Raw genomic sequence first — 27,212 nt, 5'->3', positions numbered from 1 at the left:
GATTTAAAGATAAAATTTATTATAAATTAATGAAATTTTTTTTAATTTATTTACATTCTGCTATTTAATTAATTTTCAAAACTATCAAAAATAATAAAATTTAAAAAAAATGTCTATTGCGTCTTTTGGTGTTTAATTTTTTTTTCTTGTGAACTAGTCCCCTCAAAGAGATTATCGTATATATAATGAATGAAAATAAGGTAATTTAGATCATGAATATCCATTTTTTATATTATTAATTTTAGATTAATAGTCAAAACTGGCAAAGAGGTACAAAGGTTTATGAAAAGAACGGTTTTGATACAAATAATACTAGCCTTAATTATAATGATAAAAGATGGAGTAACATCTTAAAATTTTTATTTGTTATTAATTATATTCATAGATAAACCGAATTACTACAATAATGAAAATATAAATAAAGGGTAATTTTATTTATTGAATAATAATATTTCATGATTACAGGTATAGAACTCCAAATTATACAAATATTCAATTTAATAACAATCCCCGGCCTCAGTATAATAAAAATTATCAAAATATATATAAACCTTATGATATTATCAATTCTATGAATGATTTAAATTTGAATCAACCCTATCCACAAAATAATAATATGTGGTATAGTAATAATTATAATAAAAATTATCAATATCCTTTTTATTATAATCATAATGGAGCTCCATCTTTGCCTAATAATAATCTTGAAAAACCTTTAAATGACTTGGAAAAAAACATGCTTGAATATAATAAATATGTCTTGAATTGCTATCAAAAGCAAAATGATACTAATGATGTAACCTTCAATAAAACTAATTTATATCCAAATGTAGCCTACGATAATCAACAAAATAATTTTAACAATACTTATAGTTTTAATAAACCAAATTACATAAAAAATCAAAGTATAAATAACAATTATACTAATTTTCAGAATTCTGTCAATAAATATAATGGTAATTATAAACAAGCACATAATAATTCTACAAATATTGGAAAAGGACAAAATATCTTGGGGTATTTAAAAGAATCAAGAGAATTGAAAAGTTTTTCAGATTGGATTGATCAATATAATACAAGTATCAAGGATTCTAATACAGAAAATAATTCTACAATATCTACCAACAAGGGAATAAATTTTGAAAAGTATAATAACATTCCTATTAAAACATTTGGTGATAATTGTCCAAGTCCTATTGAAAATGTATAATTATTTTATTTAATCATATATTAACTACATTATTTGTTATCTATAGTGGGAATCTTCAAATTTGAATCCAGTTATACTAGAAAATATATGCAGTTGTTCTTATGAAGATTTGACTCCTGTTCAAAAATATGCCATCAGTATAATATTGGAGAGTAGGGATCTGATGGCTTGTGCCCAGACAGGTTATATTTTAAAAAATTTGTTAAAAAAAATTACAATAGTATATATTTCCTTTATTTTTTAAAAATTTGTTTGTTAAAATTAGATTTTTAAGATATGATCATATCACAATACTAAGAAGTTAAATCATATTTTTTCTATAGCACAATTGGCTCAGTCATAAAAATTAGTCAATAACTTAAGACTAAAATCTGAGCCCTGATTAGCACATTTTCCTAGATTTTAATCTGAAACAGATTTAATAATAATTTTCAGAATCCCCTCACTCCCTAGTGAAATATAGATCACTTAAGGGTGCCTTTAAAATTTAACATGTGAGAGGGGACTCTACATATATCAATTTATTTCATCAAAATAACAATTTATAATTGGCTGATCGCACCTAAAACAGATATGCGCCAGGGGGTTGTTTCTAATTAAAATAGGAGTCTATATTATAAGTATACAATAGGTGAAATTTTTAACCTGCCTATCCATAGTTTGATCACATGTGAGAGGGTTAAAATTATTTTTAAATAGTAGGCAGGTGAATTTAAAATATTTTCTGGAAATGAACAGAACAATCTTATATTTATCAAAAAAATTTCATAACATAGTATTGCATATTTTGTAAGTTTAAGTAAAAATATATTAGAATAAAGAGGCAAACAAACCAAATATTTTAGAAAAATGGAGACAGTGGATGGGTTAAACAAATTTTTTAGATTAATAGGTAGGCTTTAGGTTAAAACCTGCCAATTGCATACCTATATTTATATCCACTTTTAATTTGAGCAAATTATATCTTCGGTATAGCTTTTTTTGACCACAATGCATATAATAAGCTTATTTTTGCATTCAGTATTTTGGTCCTTATGGAATATTTCACCCTCACCCAATTACTTCAAAAAGCCGATATCTATCCTTGAAGTCCTTTATTTTTTATTCAAGATATGGAATACAGAAGAAACCAACAAATATGTAATGAAACAAAAAATTGGAATTTTTATTTATTGGTTTTTAAACATTTTTTGTTTGTAATTTATGTTTTTGAATATTCCAAAAATTTTCATTGGTTTTTTTTAACAATTTTTTGGTTTGTTATTTATATTTTTGAATATTTTAAAATTAGCATTGGTATTACAAACATTTTTTGGTTTATAATTATGTTTTTGAATATTCCAAAAAATTGCTTGTAAGAGTTCTGTAATAATACCCATAGACCAAAAAGATAGTAACAAAAATTAAAAACATATTTTTATGTACAGAGGCCTGCTTTTTGCTCCAAATTAACAAAATATATATTTAACTTGAATCAGCCCAGTTTTTATTTTTTGCCCCTGCTCAACTTGGATTTAGATGATGATTACTATTTAATAGTCGGGAATGGGTCCTATATGGGAATGCCATTGTGTCCATTTTGACTATCCATTTACTTGTTAACCCTGATTGCAGAACACATATTATGATGTTTGCATTTAAAATATGGAAAAATACCAATTTAGATGAACCTAAAGCTGCTGAAAAGGGCTATTTGTCCAAACAAAAATAAATATTGCCAGAGATTGCATTAAAAATGGTTAATTTTTTTTATTAATCAAGCAAGATAATATTTAATACCACATATTATCTTACAAAAGCATCTTGCCTTATTTTAGATTTTAAAATGTTATCATTACAAGAGCACAATAGTTTAAGATATATCACATATTTTCATTATAGGTAATGCTATTTTATTAATTTAAAGCATTTGAATGCAGATTAAAATTGTAAATAAGATTATCAATTTGCAATTCTTATCGCTATCCTGGTAGATGAATCTACAACATATCAAAGAAACTAAACCTTTGTTATTTATGTAAAATTGTTTTTGGATCCACTATCCTATTCATATATTTCTAGACCTGATTGAATTGAAATTAAAAAGTGCAGAGAGGATTGTTCATACCATACTAGATTTTCTTAAATCTGCTGGGTTTTCTAAAATATTTTCGAAAAAATTGTATTTCTTTTGTTAGCGATGGTGTTAGTGAAATCTGGTATAACATGCCTTTGCAAATCAACTTTTAGATATGAATACACATTTTAAAAATCTAACAAATTCTAGCAAAAGTACAAAATTTAATGGGTTGCTCATTCAAATAGATATATAATGTATTTTATATATAATGCTTTGATATAAACTATAAAAATAAAAAGTTTCCTCAAATTCTTGGAAAAACAAAAATGCCCCCTACTATTTTTTTAGAATAATATCATGCACCCACCACAAATTTTAGAACTACAAAACTGATTTTAAGATTGCAAAGTAAGTTCCCACATCTTTGAACTTTGAGAGCCCACAATTCCATATCTATTTAGGATCGAGCTTTTAAATTTAACAACATATACATTGCCCATGCACTAAGGTTGGTCTTAGTCGATTTAATATGGAATCACCCATATATAAACATATCTACTGCATCGAGTAATAATAAGTAACAACTATTCCACAAAAATTGAGGACACTATAAATATTACTCTTTTATTTCAAATCATGATTTTATCCTGTTAATCACCACTTAGTATAACCTATAAGCACTCTTCGTGAAATTTTTAAAGATGCTTATAGAAATTCCATTTTCGCAACACGAGGATAGCTGCATCTAGGGTTTCTATTGCATTTGCTATAAAGTTGGCAAAAATCATGATTTATAAAAATGTACCCCAGAAGAAGCTATTGATTGAATATATACCAATTTTATTATATTCATCAACTATTTTATCACATAATTAAATTATCAATTTAAAATTTGCCAAATTTATTTTAATTTTAATACATTACAATTAAAATAGTTTATGACATTGTTTGATTATTTTAACTTAATTATTTTTATTTTATAAGAATCCAAAATTAATATTTTTATACCATAACTTATGTCATTTAAATATATTATAATGAACAGTTATAGTTTATATTCAATTCGATTGCAATTCTTTAAGTATATAAAATATTTTTATTATTAAATCACTTTTATATAATAAGTAATAACATTAATCTATATACATAATAAGTAATAAACAAATATATTATGAAATTTAAAATAAATAAAATAATATTTAACATTAATATATCGGAGATTTCTTTTTAGAAATACCAAAATTTTTCATTTATTAGAGGTCAGCCTGAGACGATGGTAACTTTCAATATAACCAGCTTCACTAAAAAGAGATTCGATAAACAAAATGCGCAAAAAAAATAACAATATGACAGAATGTTTATTAATTAATTATTATTATTAAAAAAATATACATAAAAATAGATTTCGATTTTTTTTTAAAAATAAATGATTTTAGATATAACTTTTTTTTGTTAAAAACGCCATTTTATATCGGATCAGGAAATTTTATAATATTGGCCGATAACTGATATTTTAAAATGGTTGAAATATCGGTCCGATCCGTTAAAAAATATCGATACATCCCTATCCACAATAAACAACCTCTCTCTGTTGTAATTTCCTCTCTCTTTTGGCTATACTCCTTTAAACATGCATTATAGTTTATTGGCCATCCTTCTTTTGTATACCTATATACTTTAGAGAGTACATCATCTATTATTTCTCTTTCAATTTCGCTTGCAATTAAAGGTGTTCATTCTCCCAGCTGTATTTGATCTAGTGTTTCTTCTTTTTATATTGGGGTTCCCTTTAGGTAATCGAGATAGCATGTCAGCATTGGCTAGTTGTCAACTACTTTTGAATTCTTCATATTGGTAACTTACTAATAATAAAGCTTATCTTTTTATTCTGGAAGTAGATGTTGTTAGTATATCTTGGATGAAATAAACTCTTTAATGACTTTGTGGTCTCTATGTAATATGAACTTTTTTCCATATATAAATTCTTTGAATTTTGTAACCCCAAATATGATGACAAGAGCTTCTCTCTATTTTTCCCGGTTATTATAATATCATCTAAATAACAAGCTACTCCTTCAGAACCTTTTAATAAATTCATAATGGATCCTTGAAATATGGCTGGAGAAGATTATATACCAAAAGGTAGTCTTATATATTTAAATAATCCTCTATGCATATTGTTTACAAGATTTTTGAGACTCTTCCCCCACTTTAATTTGAAAATAGGCATCTGAGAGATCCAATATTGAAAATTCCTCTTCTTTTCCCAAACTGGATAAATCTGGCATTGGATATGAATCAATATTAATATTTTGGTTTATAGTTCTTTTAAAATCCCCGCAAATTCGTAATGTTTTATCTTTCTTTTGAAAAATTACTATGTGATGCATAAAGTGAATGATTAATTTTTTCTATTACTCCTATTTTTAGCAATCTGTCTAAATCTTCTTCAACTTTATCTTATCTTTTAGTGTGTATGGTACGGGATGTGATTTACAGAAAATTGGTTTCTCGTTTTTCATATATATTTGTGCCTTAAATTCTTTCAATCAGACCAATTCTTTGGTAAATAATTGAGGAAATTCATTTTGTATATTAATGTTATTTATTTGTATGGTCCATTCAGGTATTTCAGTCATTTTGGGAAATTTAATTATCCAGTTTCTTCCAATGAGATTTTTGGTATATCCTTTTGTTATTATGAGAGGTAGTTCTAATGTTCGTCCTTTATATTGTACTTTTACTACAGTCTGACCTAATAGTGGTATATTGGTTCCTCTATGGGTCATTCCACGTCAAATGAGCAAAAAAATGAGATTTTCGGCCGACCCCCTTCGATTTTTTTAAAATTTGGTAAGCAAAGAAAGGTCGATGTAACTAAGAAATAGCCAAAATTTTAGCCTCCTAACATTTATATTTTTGAAGATATTAGGGTTCAAAGTGTCAAAAATGACGTATTTTTACCATTATCTGCCTTCATTCAATTAAGCATATCTTAAAAACTACATAATTGTAAATAACAAATTTAATATCAAAATTACGTACAAAGATTCTACTTTTAGATAAAAAAATTTTTTTATTTTTTTTCCCAATTTCCGGTCATTTTATTTAATATATAAGGACTAAAAACGATTTTTTGGAAATAATACGACCTTCAATTTTTTTAAAAAATTTAGTAGACATTATTAAACTCTTCCTTTATATTTATAAAAAAAAATTGGTCTGAGACGCGGCCATCTTCATTCTCAAAATCGATAAAAATGTTTAGAAAAGTGTATAAATATTTTCCCGAAAGGGGGCGTCTTTGTATAAAATTATATATTAATCAGTTTTTAATGGTTTTTCTTGGACTATTTGATATAATTTAAAGGATTATTCATCTTGTAAGTGAAAATAACAATAAATGGGGCTTTCATTCAATTATAGAAATTGTCTAACGATAACAGAAATTCAATTTATTACTTTATTTATAATTTATTATAAAAATTTTTGCCCATATAACATATATTTAATAAATATTAATAAAATATGTTTAATTAAGTTTCGAGTTCTTGAATATATGAATCAGAATCTTGTGCATTTCATATATGGCGCCCTAAATATTAAAAAAATTACTATAATTTAAATTTAAACTTACTTTTAAAAGATTCTAATTTTTCGGTAGCGCATTTACTTTCTTGTGACGACAATGTATAGTATAACTACGGCCAGTAGCATTTAACAGTGAAACTAATGTTAAGATATGACATTTGGGCAAGCAAAGAGTATCGTCTATCTTGGAAATGTAAAGGAATTTGAAGGTCCGGATGGGTGTAGAAACTTTATATATATTTCTTCCTGCTTTTGATTTTTCACTAAAACAAAGCTAACCACCAATTAGAATCATAAAAATAAGTTAGGTATCATGATATTTCTTCAATAATTATACTTTCATCATTATATGATAACTATTCCAAAGTACTTTCTATTAAATTGGAATATATTTTACTTTTAAATTATGTAGATCTGTTGGAATCAAGGTGTATTTTGTGTGTTCCAGGTATAGATCTAGTTTTTGAAAATCTTTCCCTGAGTAATAGATCTTCGTAATCATAATTTATTTTGGTCATCTATTCAAAATATATGACATTAATATTTTCTTTAGCTAACTCGTACAATTCATATGATATGTACTTTGAGTAAGGCCTTGTAAACTAGCTCTAGCGGCTAATCTTTTAACAGTGCCACCTAGTGTTGTTAAACGGCTCGTTTTGAGCCGATTTTTTAAAACGGCTAACTCAATATATTAGCCAGAAAAATTATGCCTAAGCCTCGAGATTTCGTTTATATATGTATAGAACTTTGTTGCATCTATGAGCAAAACCTTCAGGTTTGCATAATATTTTTCTGGATGGAATAATGAGTTAGCCGTTTTTAAAAATCGGCTCAAAACGAGCCGTTTAACAACACTAGTGCCACCAATCCCATCACAAACACTTTTCCCGTATGCTGTAGCAGAAAAATTCCATTTCGCCTGTACCCCGAAATCCATCTCATGATGGCAAATATTAATAAAATTTTACGTTTTTGTACTGTGCAGCGGATCCACCGAAAAATAAAAAATTTTATTAATTAAAAAATTTAGCAATGTTTTTTTAAAATTATGTACTGCTATTGTATTGTGTTGCAAAGATTCGGATATCATTACATAATTTAGGCAACAAATATTGGCAAAATTATCTTTATAATATATAACAAAAGGGTGAACAGTGGATTGAGCCCTATTCCAATGATAATTTTGTACTTCATCCTAAAGTATAAAGCTATAGTTTTCTTAAAAATCACAAAATTAAATATTGGTCTTCGTCTAAGTTCAATTTTAGATTGTTTTGATACAACGATTGTTGCGTTGAAATAAAAAAATGATAAAGATTCCATTTATTTTAAAAAGGCATTAATAAATTCACCTACTGGTTTGGTTATTGTTTCAAGGGTGGTTCTATCTACGGATAGCCATTGTTTGTATGTTATAAATTCGATGTCCTTAGAACGAAACAATATTTCTATTTGATCGCGTAAATGTGTTGACCCTGGACAATTATCACATTTGCCCATATTAATGGATGGTTGAGGCGAATTACAAATTATTAAGTGTAAAATATGTTTGTATGTTTTAAAGGGCAACATATCATTGGTTAAATTTGATCCAATGATCATTAATTTAAATTTTGGTGGTAGCTGCAATCACATACATGTGTACCACTACCTTCAACGAGTATACAATTTTTGGGCGAATGCTTGCGAATTTCGAAAAACCAATTTTAACATCAGGCCTCATTTCTTTAAAAAATATATAAATTTTTTTCAAATTATCTAAAATTAATCTCTTATGGTATTCTTTTTTCCGTCTTTGGTCAAAATCGAAACGCAATCTTTCTTGTCTGGTATGATTCTGCTTATTTCGTCCATACAATAAAATTCTTGTACAATTTTAACTGTATATTCGTCTATAGTTTTTCCAGGCTTGGGGTTAGGTGTTGATAGAAATCAAAATACCAAGAAATTTATTAAAAAATGAATTAATATAGTGAGTATGTGTTATTGAATGAATAAAACCCTTTCGCGCTTGAAATATTTCCCATAAACAAAAAATACTTGTACTTTGATATAATAAAATAATCATTTTGACATAATAAAATAATGATTTTGACAGGTTAATGATAAAATATGAAATAATAAATATTGTTTTATAAATTAATATCTCTAAGTACCAACCATTAGTTTCTTTAAATATAAAAATTAATTGATTAAAAATTTTAATGACAAATGATCTCGCTGTGCGCGAAAGGGTTAATCAATTTTAAAATTTTTATTTATTTTATTGATTGAAACACTTATTTATTGTTATTCTAATTTAGAAAGACTATGCCGATTTTAGAAAATCCGATCCAATATTTATATTGTTTTGGGTAATTTTATGATAATACTTTTATTTTGTATATAATTTCATAATAATAATAAATTAATATTTGTAATATTTTAAAAATTTCAAATTATTTTAAAAAATTGAGTAGAGAAAATTTTGATATTATTTTTGGCGTCTATGAAATGAACAAGATTCTGATTCATATATTCAAGAACTATAAACTTGGTTGAATATATTTTATTAATATTCATTAAGTATATGTTATATGGGCAAAAAATTTTATAATAAAGTAATAAATTGAATTTCTTTTATCGATAGACAATTTCTATAATTGAATGAAAGCCCCATTTATTGTTATTTTCACTTACAAGATGAATAATCCTTTAAATTATATCAAATAGTCCAAGAAAAACCATTAAAAACTGATTAATATATAATTTTATACAAAGACGCCCCCTTTCGGGAAAATATTTATACACTTTTCTAAACATTTTTATCGATTTTGAGAATGAAGATGGCCGCGTCCCAGACCAATTTTTTTTTATAAATATAAAGGAAGAGTTTAATAATGTCTACTAAATTTTTTAAAAAAATTGAAGGTCGTATTATTTCCAAAAAATCGTTTTTAGTCCTTATATATTAAATAAAATGACCGGAAATTGGGAAAAAAAATAAAAATTTTTTTTTATCTAAAAGTAGAATCTTTGTACGTAATTTTGATATTAAATTTGTTATTTACAATTATGTAGTTTTTAAGATATGCTTAATTGAATGAAGGCAGATAATGGTAAAAATACGTCATTTTTGACACTTTGAACCCTAATATCTTCAAAAATATAAATGTTAGGAGGCTAAAATTTTGGCTATTTCTTAGTTACATCGACCTTTCTTTGCTTACCAAATTTTAAAAAAATCGAAGAGGGTCGGCCGAATCGTGGTTGATTTGTCATGGAATGACCCCTATAGCTTTTAAGTTTTAGCATGCAATTTGTTAATCCAGGACAATTAAGTTATTTTTCCAATCTATTTCGTTAATTATGTATACTCCAGCTCCAGTATCTAATTCAATTCTGATATCGCTGTTGTTTATTTTAACATCCATCCAAAATTCTGAATTATATTCGTTTGTTTTATTATTAATAAAATTCACTATTTCTTTTCTACAGACTCGAGCAATGTGCCCAATTTTGTGTCATTTATAACAAGTGGCATTCCTGAAGATACAATTTTCCCTTCTATGGTTTCCGCCGCAGGAGTGGCAGGGATTTGGTTTTTTGTAGCTCGTATTATAATTATTATATGATTTGGATTGTTTATCATTATCATTATTAACTTTTTGAATTTTATTTATATTATCATTATGTTCCTCTTCTAACTGATCGATTTTAGTTTCATCATTTTGTATTTTTTATAGCTGTTTCTACTGCAGTAGCTATTTGAATAGCTTTATTTATGTCTATATCATCTTCAGATAATAATCTTTGTAAAATTTTAGGATTATTTATTCCAAATATAAATTTACCTCTTAATGCAGTATTTAAATATTCCCCAATTCACAAGTCGTTGCTAATTTTCGAAGATTTTGTATATAGTCTTAATCTTTCCTCATTTTTTTGATTATATTGATAAAAACTATATCTTTCTACAATTATATTAGGAGTAGGATGAAAAAATTTGAGTAAAATGTTATATATTTCTAATATCTCTTTATTTCCTGGACTATCTGGTGCACATAAATGTACCAATATTTTATAAGTATCACATCCTATTGTTCTTAATAACAGGGATTTTTCTTGATGTTAACCTTGGTTGTGTGTTTTTAAATTCTATATAAATCGTACCAATCTTTGTAACACAAGTTTGAATCTGTTAAACTTTTTATCGACTGCGCCACATTATGATAAATAATATATAATAATGAAAATAAACATTTTACAAAAAATACAAAACAACAATTCAATACATATCATAAAATATAGTGTTAAGTTCTTTTTTAATTTTTTGTAAGCTCCAATTCGGAGATAATATCGGTTTTAGATAAGAATAGATAACTATTTTTCATATTAAATTATCAAATTGTTGCTATTATTTATCTCCATCGCTGGTTGAAGAATATCGCCTATACCCTTTGAAATTCTCGCAAGCTTTTGCTTAAGATATCCCTTTTCTTTTAATCTCTTTTTTTTAATTAGAGATTGTCCAATATCTAATATCGTTCAATTTAAGAACTCTAAGAAAGTTGTAGGGGTTGTGCGTCATCGTTATTAATTGGAATATCATTTTCTATTTCTATGCTGTAATTTAAGACTTCATTTTAAGTTGTAGCGGTGGCATTCAACAATAATAATCGCCAATATTGATTTTGGCAAATTCCATCATCCAGCGACTTTGCGTAATCCCTTCTTTGATTAATGTTTTTTATATTAAAAGAATTTTTACATATGATATTTAAATATTATAAATAATTTTAAAAAGCGATAAATTTCTGTAAAGATTGGCAACTGGAATTGATAAATTTATTGGTAAAATGAATCGAAAAATCAATAATTAATTTAAATCATAATTAGCTATTTTTTAAAATTACTTGCGCCATATAGCGGAAATTGTATTTTTGTGCCAAAATAGGATTTTATTCAACAATTTATATTATGGAATATAAAGACTTATATTTTAAAAAATCTTTTGAAATTATTAACGCCATCTAGTTGTATTTTTTTTAAGCATTTATCCTACTTTACCTTTTTTTACCACTCTAAATATCTAAAAACTAACATTAAAAAAATAATTAATTATAAATTTTTGACCGCAATTTTAAAAAATTTATAAATTATAAATTAATTTTTTTTAAAATACATCGAAGATTTTACTTAGTGCTATAAAATGAGCAATGATAGATATATATAGCGCATCCAATATTAAAGTTATCCCTATTTTAAAAAATCATTTTCGAAAAATGATCAAACAGAGCTACCTTGAGACTATATCTCTGGTTCTAGTAGAGTTAAGGGGCTAATATTTTAGTTCGCCAATGCAACACTTCATTAACTTATATACCAAATTTTAGCAAAATCTGAGATGGCCGGGTTGTAAAGTGATTTATTTGATGTGGAATGACCCTTATTGACATATAACAATTTCAAAAAAATATTTTGTTTTAACATGATTCTTGGAATCTTCTTGCATCTTTTTCGAGATTTTCATTCATAATTGTTTTTCATCCATCCTTACAAAATATTTTAGATCTTGTAACCTCGATAAACGATTATCGATAAAAGGCTCAAAATATTTCTTTCCTGGGGAAGGGGGGTAATTTTAGTTAGTCAGTCATATTATATTATTGTGTTTTAAGAATTTATATGCACATGGTTTTAATTTTAGCGAATTTTTTTAAAAACAAACTATTCAATGATGATCAGGTTCCGGGAAAACGGCCGCATTCTTGATTCCTATTATCAACAAAATTATGGAAATTCCTTTCTACGTTGCCAACAAAGCAAGGGTATGTTATTCAGCGATTTAATGATAGTATTTAAAATAAAAATTTAATTGTTTTTTAATTTAATATTATTATTATCTTAGGTAACACCTAATATCCTCCTCTAAATTTTCATAAATAAATTGTTGTCTATTATATTACCATATTTCTTATTTTGGTGAAAAAATTATAAACCTAATCTTGAATATTAAAATGCTTTTTTGGTTATTCTCCTTACCCCTTTTAAAAAGAATTATTTTTTATTTTCTTTCTATTTTTGCCATAAAATTTAAAAAATAAAATTAGATTTTATGATTAAATATAAAAAACTTTCTTTAATTTCAAACATTTTTAAAAAAATGTATCTGATAAGCTCACTTTTTAATAGAAAATGAAGTCAGTCACTATTGAAAACATTTAGTTCAACTTCTTAATCGGTTTCCATTTTTCCTCTTTCTCTGCCACTAATATTTACCTTATATCTTTTCCCTTGGCTTGATTATTATATGGTTCTAATTAGAGTTTGTCAGACTAATAGGGTTCTGTTTTATATCTCAGTTGGACCTTAAAAAATAAGTTCAATGCAGGGCTCTACCATAGATTTATCTTTTTGTTGCTAATTTTTTATATTAGTTCAATAAAAATTAAAATATATTTTAAATAAAAAACAGATTTGTAAAAAATAGGCAGCTTAAAATTTTTAATTAACATTTAAAAATTTGAGTGACTTAAAAAGAATTGTAGTTTCTGAACCCAAACTTAATCGAACTTATATTTTGCTGAACACACCTTGAACTGAACAGGGTTTATGATTTTTATCTGGGATGAACTATGATCCAAATCTGGCCAAAAAACCTGCAAGTATAGATCTCAAATAACCTTTCTAAAATGAATTCTATTTTTTCATTTATTGACATTCTAAAAGATCCAAATTTGGGCTTTAAATAATTTTGGTAATTTGATTTCTTTTTCATTTAATTGTTTATCTTCCTAGAAATCGTTATCGGAGCCAGATCCACCATTTGTCACACCACACGCTTTGATTTTATCCCCTACCCGGGAGTTGGCTTTGCAGATTCACTCTGAATGTCTTAAACTTACTCTCAAAACCCGGATCAAATGTAAAGTAGTCTATGGAGGAACAAAACCATGGGCCCAAATTAGTAATTTACGGTCTGGAGGAGGTTGCCATATATTAGTGGCTACCCCAGGAAGACTTAGGGATATCCTAGAGAGAAGGGATACAAGAGATTTTACTGCCAATTATAATAACAATAATTATGGGGCTAGCGGTTATGGTGCTAACGGATATAACCCAGCCCAAAACGGACAAATGGGAATGAACGGAAATGTGGCAACGACTGGCAGAAGAGTACTTTCACTTGCGCTTTGCGAGTATTTTGATATTAAAAATGAATAGCTGATTTTATACACATTATCGGGTTGAATACCATCAGAATACATTCAATAATTCAAAAAAGACTTATTTTTTTAAATTATAAATGACAGAAAATATTAGCATATTATTTCTACAAATTCTACTAGAAATTATCTACACTTTTTAATATAACTTTTTTTTTTCTTAAGAAAATTGTAAAACTGATGAAATTTTTTGACCATTTATTAGGATCACTTTTTTTCAAGATATTTAGAGTTTTTTTCTGAATAATAAAACTTTTTAATTAATAATATTTTTAGGGCAACAGGCTGGAATAGTAATTTCCATAATATAGAGAAAAATAGTACTTTATTTTTATGAATAGTGTAAAAATTCCATCTATTCGAATATTATTTCATTTATAATAATATAATTTTTAACAATATTTGAATAAGTTTAACCCTTTCGCGCCCATGGATAACTTTTGGAATCATAATTTTTCAATAGTATTTTTTATGCATTAAAAATAACCACTGATAACTTTTGAAATCATATTTTTAATTTTGAATATTTGCTGTTTCGTATTTTATCAATAACTCGCTTTGTTACATATGTTATTATATCATATTATAGTTATAAAAAATCAATTTTTTCTTACCAATTTCGCGCCAAAATTTTAATTCATATTTCTGGTTATCAAATCTTGCTAAAAATATAAGTAATAATTTTATTATTAATATATATATATATTAATATTTTTATTTAAAAATTATCATCTTTTTAATCATTTTGTGTGTTGGAAATTGAACATAATGCCATTTGGCATCATTGGTCATTTCTTATGCACTAAAATATTTTTTATCAATAAATGGAAATTTTTGGCAAATTATTTAGGATATTTAGATTTAAAATTATGGAAACGGAAGGGGGGGGGGTAATTAGATTAGATTTTGTTAATAGTTACCTATATTGATTATCTAATATCTATTAGTGGGTTTTCTTGGATATTGGGAGAGGTTCTAATAAATATTTTATATAAATAAAATGTAATATGAAATGCTTTTTATATCAATATGCATTTAGATATACTACACTTATCCCCGAGGGTGATATATCTGAGGCTGATATAGAGGGCTCAGACGAAGAAGACAATATATTATTCTTTGCTGGCAGATGATTTGCCGACTTCATCTTATATAACAAATCAACTAGGCCTTGATGTGGAGGATATAATAGAAGATACTTCTATAATTAAAATAAAAGATAACCCCATGTGGTCTAAGAAAGACATAGGAAATATGAATACAGAATATATCCCTATATTAGAAATTCCTGAAGAGGATTCAACTCCACTAACATATTTTCGTAAATTTTTTGACAATCAGATAATCAGTAATTTTGTATCGGAAACAAATATTTATTCATTCCAATGTTCCGGTAAATCTATAAATACAGATAGTGATGAAATTGAAAAATTTATTGGGATACATTTATATACTAGTATAGTTAAGATGCCTTCTATACGACAATATTGGTCTGTTGAAACATCTATTCCACAAATAGCGGAAACTATGTCCCGCAACCGTTTCCTTTTGATCCGGAAATTTTTCCATGTCAATAATAACAAGGATATGGTAGCTAGGGAAGACAAAGGATACAACAAATTATTCAAAATTCAACCCTTCATATTCCAATTAAAACAAAATTTCAAAAAAATTAAACTTGAAGAGAAGTTAGCCATCGATGAATTCATAATTCCCTTCAAGGGACGATCAATATTACGACAATATATCAAATCGAAGCCCCATAAATGGGGGATAAAAGTGTTTGCTTTATGTGGCTCTTCCGGGTACATGTATGATTTTGAAATATACCAGGGAAAGTCAACAAACATCATAAAATCATGTTTGGGTATCAGTGGGGATATCGTTCTTCGGCTATCGGAAATTATACCTCCAAACATAAACCACAAATTATATATGGATAATTTTTTCTCCTCATATCAATTATATTTGATGCTTAAAAAAAGGGATATTTGGTATCTGGAACGATAAGATCAAATCGCTTATCAGGGTGCACACTTAAAAATGATAAGGCTTTAAAAAAAGAAGGAAGAGGCGCCATAGATTACAAAAGCGAAAAGAATGGTATTATTATCTGCAAGTGGCAGGACAACAAAGCCGTTACTACTATATCTAACTTGGTGTTTTACCTACAACCAAAGTTAAGCGATGGTCTGTTTCGGATAAAGTCTTTATAAATGTAGAAATGCCCTCAATAATTAAAAACTATAATGAGGGTATGGGTGGAGTAGATCTTCACGATATGCTGGTGGAGTTATATCGGACAGATATTAAATGGAAACGATATTATATGCGAATGGTTTTCCATTTATTGGATTCTTGTGTGGTAAATTATTGGATTCTTGTGTGGTAAATGCCTGGCTCCTATATAGACGCCATATGAAAGCATTAAATAATATAAAATTTATGCCTTTACTGGTATTTAAATCGCAGATAGCAAAAGGGTTGATGCTTGCAGGAAAGGATAATACAAAGAAAACCGGCAGACCTTCCAGCATAGATGTTAAAAGAAGAAAAGCTATCAACATTGCCCCCATATCGGATATAAGATATGACCAAGTAGGTCATTTCCCAATGCCCGTAAGTATTAAGCAAAGGTGCAAGTATTGCGTAGAAGCCTATTCAAGAATTATTTGCAAAAAATGTAATATCTATTTATGTTTAAATAATAAACGAAATTGTTATTTGTCATTTCATATGAAATAAAATATTTTTTAAATGAACTTGCATTTTGCCCATTGATAACAATTGGAATCATTGAATATCTTTTGATAGAAATACTGGAAATAAGTTTTTTTGATGAAAATGTGTTATTTGTGTCTATAATAAATAACTCTTAAAAAAAAAATTTTTTCATCGAGGGAAAACAAGTCTGGCACGAAAGGGTTAAAAACTTTTATCATTAATAAATACGGAACATATCATGTGAAATAAAATAAGCTACCTTAAAAATATTATATCTTACAATTAGTATTAAACAAGCACACCTTTTAGAACTATTTGGAAAATAATTTATAGTCCAATAAAAATATTTTAAGCATTATTTTGTATAATAAAAAATTTACTTGAAAATGATGAGTTAGTTATATAAATTATTTTTAAGTAATTTGCTGTTTCTGGCTTTTGAAAAAAATTTTTAAATAGTTAGAGATACACCAATATCAAACCTAATACTTTACTGCCAAGAGTAAAATTTTCCATAATTTACTATTTAAATAATAATATGATATACAAATTTATATAAAATTCAGAAACCTGCAGGCCCGATCCTAATATTTTTATTTTTTTAAATATACCCAAGCAGGTCCTAAAATTTACTAAATAGAAAAAAATCGTAAATATCAAAATAAAATTATCTAAATACATATAATGACGACGGTTGAATGATAAAATTCGATTGGAATATTTTAACGAATATCTTTGATTTGAATATACTTTAGGCGCACTAGTGATAAATAGACTAATATTTTGTTTGTTAAAAAATAAATAAAAGGTTTTTAGTTCTGGATGAAGCTGATAAAATGTTGGACATGGGATTCGAGCCCCAAATACGAGATGTTATAGAGAATTACGATCTACCTATGATAGGCGCTCGACAAACTATGCTTTTCTCTGCCACTTTTCCTAAAGAAATTCAGGTTTCTTTTTATAAGTTGGAAATTCTTAATTATTTTATATAAAAATATTAACCTTATTATTTGGATATTCCAGCCCTAAATTTTTTTTGTTTCATCACCATTTCGATTATTTTAAATATGATAAATTCTAAGGTTGTATATGATTAAAAATCGATGAAGCGTATTATAAAAGTAATATCAGAATTTTTTAAAAAAGGGAACCAATGATAAATTAAACAAAATACAAATAAATATAAAAATAAATCATTGTATTTGTAAATCCTTAAAGATTTTAAAATTGCTAGGTTTAACATTTTTTTTTAAATGGTAGCTAACGGAATGATCCCTACCTTATAAAGTCTGGGGTTGGGGTGATATCAATTTTATCAGATATAAATATAGTATAATATATAATAAATTATTCCAGGCTATGGCTCAAGATTTTTTGAAAGATTATTTGTTTTTGACTGTTGGCAAAATCGGAGCTACTACTGAAGATATAACACAAAAGTTGCTATGGGTCGAGGATAACGAGAAAAAAAGAACTCTCATGAACTTACTCAATATGGAAGGTATTATAGAGCTAATAATTAATGCAACCTTAAAGAAAGTAAGGGTAATAGAATCAAATTTAATAAGGCTGTTTCTCTTAATCATATTAACAATATGCTAATCGCATACTTATCTTAATAAATAAATAAATAAAAAGATCTGGAAACTGCTTCTATCCTTATTTTCCTGGAGCGCAAAAAATGTGTAGACTCCCTCGAAAATTACTTGAGAGCTCAAGGTTATCAGGCCATGAGCATACACGGTGATCATTGCCAGGATAAACGAGAACAATCGCTCACTGCTTTTAAAACTGGAAGGATTGCCATTTTACTTGCTACTTCTGTAACCCCTATTACAAACTAATTTACAAAAAATAATTGAAAAGAGGGGAGATAATATAATAGATTTCATAAGAGGGGTCATATTTAAATACATATAGTTTATTGGAATCATCGAGGCTTATCGATATTAATCATAAAGGAAGAGTATCCTAACGATAATATTCTTTTTCTATGATGTATGTTTGCTTAGGGGTTTAAATAAATTGATATAATTAAATTAATCATTTAAATAAATTAGTTTTGTTAAACTGCTTTATTTCACCAATTTGCAATTAAAATATTAGGCAAAATAATATTACGTAAGCCTCGATATTTCGTTAATGGACGTCAAACCATTATGCCATCTATGAGCAAAATTTACAGGCTCGCTTAATATTTTTATAATCAATTTTAAATAGTTATTATAAGGTTATTACAAGGTCTTTTTATTTATACTAGATTAAGAAAATGAATTGATGGTATCAAGTTTATATATTGGTACTAGTGTTGTTAAACGGCTAAACTATCCCATGAAATCAGCTAGATTTTGAGTAAAAAATTAACTCAGACATGGGCCAGCTTATTGAGCAACATGAGTCGACTTGCTCGAGTCCCTTTAGTTGGTTTGAGTTTAATTTTGATCCGAAATTTATTTAATTGTGATGGAAACATTTAAAAAATATTATGCCGAATTAGTGTACGACTATCAAGTTTTGAGTGGAAAAATGGATTCAGAATCAATCTAGTTTGATGGGCAACATGAGTAGGTTGGTTAAATCTGCTCTAAAACTCTTAGGTTACTCTTGCTTATTTTTAACTAAAATTAAATAAATTAAAAAACTCTACCACACAGATTCATATATTGTATAAATATTATTAAAAAATCTACCACTCTAGCCTAATACTTTATTTTGGCTAATTTTATTTGAACAATATTTTACTTTTAACAATACGCAAGAAAAATTATATAAATCAATGAATATTTGACAGAATGATTTAAAATGGCAAAAAAAATTACTAAAGAGAAATTGAATTATGTCAAAAAACATTAAAATCTCTTAATAGTTTAATGGATTTACACGAAAATATAAAAATTCGAGTTAACGAACGATATTAAAAAATAATGAAAAGTAAAGAAAGAAGTTTTAAATATTTTAATAATTAATAAATATATTTCGGCTCAAAATTAAACTTGAACCAACTCATCTAGTCGGCTTAAGCCTGGAATTTTTATTAGTCCGAGCTAATTTTTACTACTTAATCGTAAAACTTGGCTCATATAACAACATTAATTGGTGGGTGATTCTATGACAAATCGAACAAAATAACGTGATTATCGAACGACGTTTTTAAAATAGATGAAAGTTAAATTGATTGTATATTTTATGCAAATCATAATTTTAATGCTCTAGCGCAAATATATCTTGAGTTATTGACCTTCAAAGTTTATGAGACCCTTTTCCTCTTTTAACGAATATCATATTACTTAAAATTATTTTGGTCTAAAGTAACAAATTATATTTCATTTTGTAGTCCCTAAAATTCTTCTTCAAAATTGCAAAAATTATTATAATAATATCATAAGTGTCGTTTCTGTTAAAAATTATTTTGAGAAGGATCTAATAGAAAAGTATGAAACTCACTGAATATGTTTATTACCAATATACTTATTTAAGTAAAAATATTAATATAGTCATTTAAATTTTTTTTAAAGACTATTTCTGCTCAAATTGTATTTTTCAGACAAATTTATAAAATTTAGGATCAATTTTAATTTAATTGGTTTTGCATAAATTTTTAAATATTAAAAGTTTATCCCATATTATATAAATGATTTATTTTATAAGTTCATCTTTATACTTTATAACTTTATAGATACCATATATTTTTTTTTCTCTTTAGCTTTCACCTTTTCTGGTGGTAAGCTCCTTCAACATCTCTCTCCACTTTATGTTATTCATACAATCTCTTTTACCTATTTTATACTTCTTTATATTGGCTCTAACTTTATGGCCCCATTGCCTTCCTCTTTTACGTTTGCCCATCACTTCCAAACTTTCAACTTTATTTCCTATGTAGTTCATAGGCCTTCTCATTGTGTGCCCATACCACCTAAGTCTGTTTACCATTAACTTAGTCTTAATGGGCACTACCTTTAAACTATTTAGTATTCTTATACTGCGCACCTTATCCTTTCTTGTTACCCCAGCAATCATCCTCAGCATTCTCATCTCCATAGTTTGTAGACTTCTCTCGTCTGATGTTTCCGAACTATATAGAATAGTTGGTTGTACTATGGAACTGTAGATTTTTCCCTTTAATTTGTGTAGGATTCTTTTGTCAAATAGCACTCCAGATAAAGATCTCCACTTTAACCACCCTTGATTAATCTTATTTTTTATCTCTTTTTCTATTGTGCCGTTTGTTTGTATAGTGGAGCCCAAATATTTGCAGCTTTTAATTGCGGATATCTGCCAATCATTTATATCAATACTCTCCGTTTCATCTCCTCCTATCACCATATACTCCGTCTTTTCTCTATTTACTTTTAATCCGTGCGTTTCTAGGATATTTATCCAATTCACTAACCTTTCTTTCATTTCATCCTTAGATTCGGCAAGTATCACAATATCATCTGCAAATATCATATTCCACGGGACTGTTTGAGGTATAGACTGTGCTAATACATCTATTACTGTAATGAAGAGAAGTGGGCTGAGAGCCGACTTTTGATGAACTCCTTCGGCTATTGTGAAGCCTGCTGAAGTACCTGTTGTGCTACGGACCATTGTTACCATTAAATTTTATTTTTAAAAAAATAATATATTATATTCAAATTATTAATATAATGTATTAATAAATGGAATTATAATATATTATTTTATTTATAAATTATATTTTAAGAAAAATTATTATAAAAAGGTATTTTCACAAGTCAAACAAAAAGAATAAACAACAAAAAAATAAGAATTTAAATTTTATTTAGTTTTCTATAATTTTATTTTAGGAATAAAAAAAATCAATTACAAAGGATGTTTGTATTAGAAGTTGAATATTTAATATGAACATGAATGTAGATGCCAATTTATTAAATATAATCAAAATCTAAAATAACATAAATAAACTAAAACGTAAAAAATATAAAATCAAACAAATATAAAAAGTCAAACTAAAAATTATAAAAAAAGGTTTTTCTTTTTTTTTAAGATGTCAATTTAATTTATTAAATATAATCAAAATCTAAAATACATAAATAAACTATAACGTAAAAATATAAAATCAAAGTCAAACTAAAAATTATAAAAAAAAGGTTTTCCTTTCTTTTTTTCTTCTTAATATTACATTTTTTATTTCTATATTTATACTACTAAAATTTACATAATCTGGTATACATATTCAAATTTTACATGAACTCTAAATATCAACTTTATATACAAAAAAACTATTTTCCGTAAATATTCAATATATAAACAAAACTATTTAATTAACTGCAAACAAAAATAATACCATTCTAATTATCACAACACCCTTCCACTAAAGTTGGATCCACCCTTCTGCGAATGACTAACTTTCTTTCGATTTCGACTTAGTCTTGCATTTCCACCAAATCTATTCAATCTTTAATGTATTTTAATTTATAACTACGGCTCTCTTTGCCTAGTATTCTTAGTTTCTAACAACCGTTCGTGTCCAATTACAGCTTGAACATTGAGTTATCCCCATCTTTTGCTAAGGCATCTCTTTTGTCCCATAATGTCTACGATAAAGATCTCCTATAACGATAAGGCTCTTTTGTAACGATACTGACTCTTGTCACGATCCTAAGGGTACCAATTTCTTGTAACCATAACCATTCCTTGTAATAAAGATCTCTTATATGATAGCAATTTCTTGTATCTTTTGATCCAAAATAAAAATCCGATCTCTAAATGAGCTCTATTGCGGCATGAATATTTTAATGATGAAAGCCGTTTCTTTTTATGAAGATTTTGGTTAATCAACAAACTAATATTTTGCTAAATATTATCAACTTAAATAACAGTTAAACCTATATCTTTAATAAAAATTGTAACGAATTTCTTTTAGTTAAAACGATCTCTTGTGACGAATTGCTTTTATCTATAACGATCTCTTTGACTAAAACGACTAATTCTATACTTTTTCGAACTACGACCATTTGCCTGGATATTGATACCATTGTTTCATTCATCTCATTTTGCGTCTTCGATGGTCATTTAATGCATCCCCCTCCCCCTTTATTTAGAATTTCTTTTCTTCGTTAATTAGACTGAATGTTTAGGTCCATCATAGTACATACGGTTTCGGCACCATTGTTAGAAGTTGAATATTTAATATGAACACGAATTGAAGATGACAATTTATTAAATATAATTAAAATCTAAAATAACAAATAAATAAACTAAAACGTAAAAATAGAAAGTCAAACTAAAAATTATACTTAATATTTACATTTTTTATCTCTATATTTATACTACTAAAATTTACATAATCTCGATATTCAAATTTTACATGGACTCTAAATATTCAACTTTATGTATAAAAAAAAACTATTTTCCGTAAATATTCAAATTTATATAAACAAAACTATTTAATTAACTTCAAACAAAAATAATACCATTCTAATTATCACAACAGTTTGAAATGACGAAACCATCAAATATGTCTATTATCAATATATTTAAATATTAAAGTAAAATGAAGAAAATAAGAATTGAATTTTTTTATAAATATAGGAATAAATAAACTAATTATAGAGGGCGTTATTGAAAAAGATGATTATAATATAATGTATATAAATAAAGTAAGAATTTTATATTATAAATAATCATAAATATTTCTATCATTATAAATACACTAGAATATTTATTAAATCCGTTTTTTATACCCCATTATAAAGAAAATATATTATAATTATTTTATCGATTTATTACTAAAATTGTAAAAACTATTAAATTTTGATCTTATTTTTTTTACTTTATTTAAATATATTGGCAATAAACATATTTCATAAGTTTCATGGTTTAAAATCCAAAATTTTTTTGAGTATTTTGAGAATCGTTAAAAGAGGAAAAGGCTCACATCGAACTTTGAATACTTAGAACTCGGAATATATTTGAGCTAAGACATTAAAATCCGGATTTGTATAAAATATACAATCCGTTTAACTTTCATCCAAGTTTCTCCCTTTTTAAAATAGTTGTCCGAATAATTTATCGATTTGCAATGGAATTGCTCTGATACGATATTAACTAAGGGGAGACCTGGGTAAAACGATTTGTATTTTGCATTTTTACCATAAATTTTGAAACATAAAAAAAACAGAACAAATTATAGATTTATTTGTAGTCAAATTCCACATCTACAAAAAAACGGTAGCTCTCTACCTATAATTCTTTAAGAGCTCTGATAAATTATGTGAAGTATGCCATTTTGCCCCATATCCAAGGTAAAGTGGTTAAAATAAAATTGAACATATTTATATTGTTTAATTAAATAGACATCTATTCATCACTTTTAGCAACAACTAATCAATACAATACAGGAATGAAAAAATGTATTTAAAATAGTACGTTTTGAGTCTGCCTATTTTAGACACATCAATCATTTTAGTCATTCTCCTCTGACCATTTCTTTGTTCCTTTTTGCTCAAAAGTATCATTTTATATGGTGTATACGTTTATATTTGAAAATTATCTTTTTACAACTTAAATCAAGCCGAATATTTTAATCGCTTTTTCCATAACAACTTTCCAAGATTATATATATTGTACACATTGTTATTGTGGACTTTTAAATTGAGCTAAACTTCCTATAAAATTTATTTTATATCATAGCTTTAAGGAAGATCTATAAAAAATTTTAAATTCTGAATCATAATTTCTTTTGCTAGGAGCAAAATAAACAAAGTGATTTTTTTAATTTTGGGGTAAGAACGGTTTTTTAGCGAAATATATCAAACCAGGAAAGTTTTTATAAAGATTGATTGATGTAAGAAATTAAATATAAAAACACATCTTCACACCAAATATAAGGTTTTTATGCTCAAAGGTTAATACGTTATTTGCGTTAACATTGTTAACCCGTCGATCGCTTTGCTCTGGTCTCCCTTAGTGCAATTACTTTCCATTTGTTGATCCCGAAATTTATATTAATTCTTGCTAATTTATTGAATTTTTATGAGTAAAACATACCAATTTTATAAAACATCTGTTAACTCAATGTTATTTTTTACTTTTCGAATTAACATTAAATTTAAGTATCCTTTGTAAAATCATCTTAATATATAATGATCAATCATATCAATAGAATATTACCCAAATTAAATAAATTTTTATGCTGAATCTAATTCGATTCAAAATATAATATTTTGGTAATTTATTTTCTCAAGGTTGCCTCTAGAGGCTTAGATATTCCTAACGTCAAGCTAGTTATAAATTACGACATGCCTAACGATATAGACGAATATATACATAGGATAGGTAGAACTGGAAGAGTTGGAAATACTGGTTTACAATTTTAATTTCTATCATAATTTTACATTCAACTGATCCAAACTACTATATTATGTCTAGAGCCCTGCAAAATAATTTTTTCGCGGTTCGAACCCAACTAAAAAAATTTACTGCCCAATCATAAATATTTTGTTCCAGCCTGACTCGATTAAAATAATTTATGAATCTGAGTTTAATATCTTAGTAAAAATTAAAAATGCCTTTAATAAAAGTATATTTACCCGCCCCCACCCTCCCCCCATAAATAGGCTATTATTAATTTGGAAGTGGAAATTACGTAAATGAATGAAGGACATGTGTAAAATTAAAAATAACATGTGATTCTGATTAACTTTTCGCCAAAATAAAATAATTATTGAGCATATTTATAATATTTAATTTTTGGGCTGATTTACTTCTTACAGCCTTGTCCCGGGACGAATAGTCTTCGATGCCCGAGGCTCAGGGCGTACATCCCATGCAGGCACTAATTATATTTAATAAAATATAGGTTTTTATACTCTATTATACAGTTTCTAAGTTTGGTACATCGGTCTTACTTTTAAAACTTTGACTGTAGTCCTACTTTAATACCTTCACCATATGATATATATTAAAATGATTGGAAATATTAATTTTTGTAATTCAAATGTCTGAAAATTTACAGGAAACTCGACTACATTTGTCAACGAAAAAAATAGGAACGTCTTTAAAAATTTGCATAAGACTCTTTTGCAAACACATCAAGATATTCCTGATTTCCTAGAAACCAATATTGGTCAATCTAATTACGCTAAAAAATAATCCCATTTTATAAAAATTGTTTGTGCTTAATTTTTACAATTTATTGTTTATTTATTTTTAACAAAATTCGAATTAGAGAAAAAATTTGGGTATCATAGTATTTTATGTGTCATTTATCAAAAATGTTACACAATTTAAAATATTATACGATTATAAATATAACAACGATTTTTTTAAAACAGTATTTGAGTTACCTTGTTAATTAGTACTATCTCATGATATAGTAAATATTTTAATATATTTATATTATGTTCCTAGCATAGGGCCTATGATTATTATAAAAAAATTTAACAAAATTATATATCTCCTAAAATAGTATATTATATATTTAATATACTATGTTTTAATTTAATATATTAAATTTTGTAATATTACCCTCGCAAATACTTATCAAGCATCATCTAGTTATAATATTTTCTTGAGATTTTATTAATTTAGTTATTTTTAAATATATTCTCCATCATTATATTATACTCTTTTCGCGGCCCTTTGTTGTATAATAATATATTATTGAAATGTATCATAGATTTAAAATTTAGAAAATTGAAACATCATTTTTTTAGATTTTTATACACGCGTTGTTAATTCTGAAATCCGTTGTTATAATCGTATTTATTCAAATTTTTTATCTTATTCGTTTTAGATAATATATATATCAAATTTTAATAATTAATTACTTATACATATTTTTTTTACAATCTCATATCTATGGGGGATATACATGGTGTTTGAAATATTTTTGAATCGGATTCGTCAAAAAATACAAATATTTCATATGTATTTTCTATATTTAAAACCAATCTTTTATATAAAATATATTTATTAAAAATTGTATGGTTTTTTGTATTGAAAATTTCCTATATAATTTGAATGACTATTGAACAATATTGTTTGATTAGATAAATATCTCAAACCCATAAGTATTTAGCTATTGGATATGAATTTTGAGATTTCATATTTTTTTGCTTCTAATTTCTTATTAATTATAATAGATTTATATGTTTTTTATATTAAATTTGAGTTAATTTAGTATAATCAATTTTTTTTGTATTTTATATTATTTGGAACGAAATATTTTTTTAAAAACTTACCATTGGTTAAAATGTAATATGTGATATATTATATATTAACAATGTTTGTTTTTTTTAAATGTCTACTAGTTATAATCAAAATTTAAACATTCTTTATTTTATTCACTTGATTATCACGCAAAATTTTATTCACCTGGCTATATTTAGTTTCGAACATTTAAGACATAGTTAAATTTTTTAACAAGGCATTTATGTCAATTATATAT

The 27,212-nt window shown here is 26.3% G+C and overlaps 1 protein-coding gene across 2 annotated transcripts; it reads left to right on the top strand.

The window, feature by feature from the left end:
* Nucleotides 1-85: 85 nt before the first annotated feature.
* LOC135923597 (uncharacterized) lies at nucleotides 86-27,212 on the top strand. Of its 2 annotated transcripts, none has more exons than XM_065458437.1 (12): nucleotides 86-200; nucleotides 246-342; nucleotides 386-425; nucleotides 472-1,204; nucleotides 1,257-1,392; nucleotides 12,591-12,673; nucleotides 13,644-14,044; nucleotides 17,604-17,748; nucleotides 18,155-18,299; nucleotides 18,437-18,621; nucleotides 25,009-25,126; nucleotides 25,779-27,212. In XM_065458437.1, exons 1-12 carry the CDS (start codon nucleotides 186-188, stop codon nucleotides 25,913-25,915), a joined length of 2,235 nt encoding a protein of 744 aa, XP_065314509.1. In that variant the 5' UTR covers nucleotides 86-185; the 3' UTR covers nucleotides 25,916-27,212. The 2 variants fall into 2 exon arrangements, with proteins under 2 accessions (XP_065314509.1, XP_065314508.1); XM_065458436.1 differs by having other exon boundaries at nucleotides 466-1,204.

Source organism: Gordionus sp. m RMFG-2023, chromosome 2, assembly GCF_954871325.1.
Source record: "Gordionus sp. m RMFG-2023 chromosome 2, tfGorSpeb1-WG-v2, whole genome shotgun sequence".
In the NCBI taxonomy this organism is placed as follows: Eukaryota; Metazoa; Nematomorpha; class Gordioida; order Chordodea; family Parachordodidae; genus Gordionus; species Gordionus sp. m RMFG-2023.
The sequence above is the reverse complement of the archived record's forward strand: the minus strand, read 5'-3'. Positions and strand labels throughout refer to the sequence as shown.

What these genes read in the sequence shown, in the direction of transcription:
- LOC135923597 (XM_065458436.1), top strand. An exon ending in CTTTCACTTGCGCTTTGCGA is followed by an intron (nt 14,045 to 17,603) that starts GTATTTTGATAT and finishes AATAAATAAAAG; the next exon opens with GTTTTTAGTTCTGGATGAAG. An exon ending in GAACTTACTCAATATGGAAG is followed by an intron (nt 18,300 to 18,436) that starts GTATTATAGAGC and finishes ATAAATAAAAAG; the next exon opens with ATCTGGAAACTGCTTCTATC.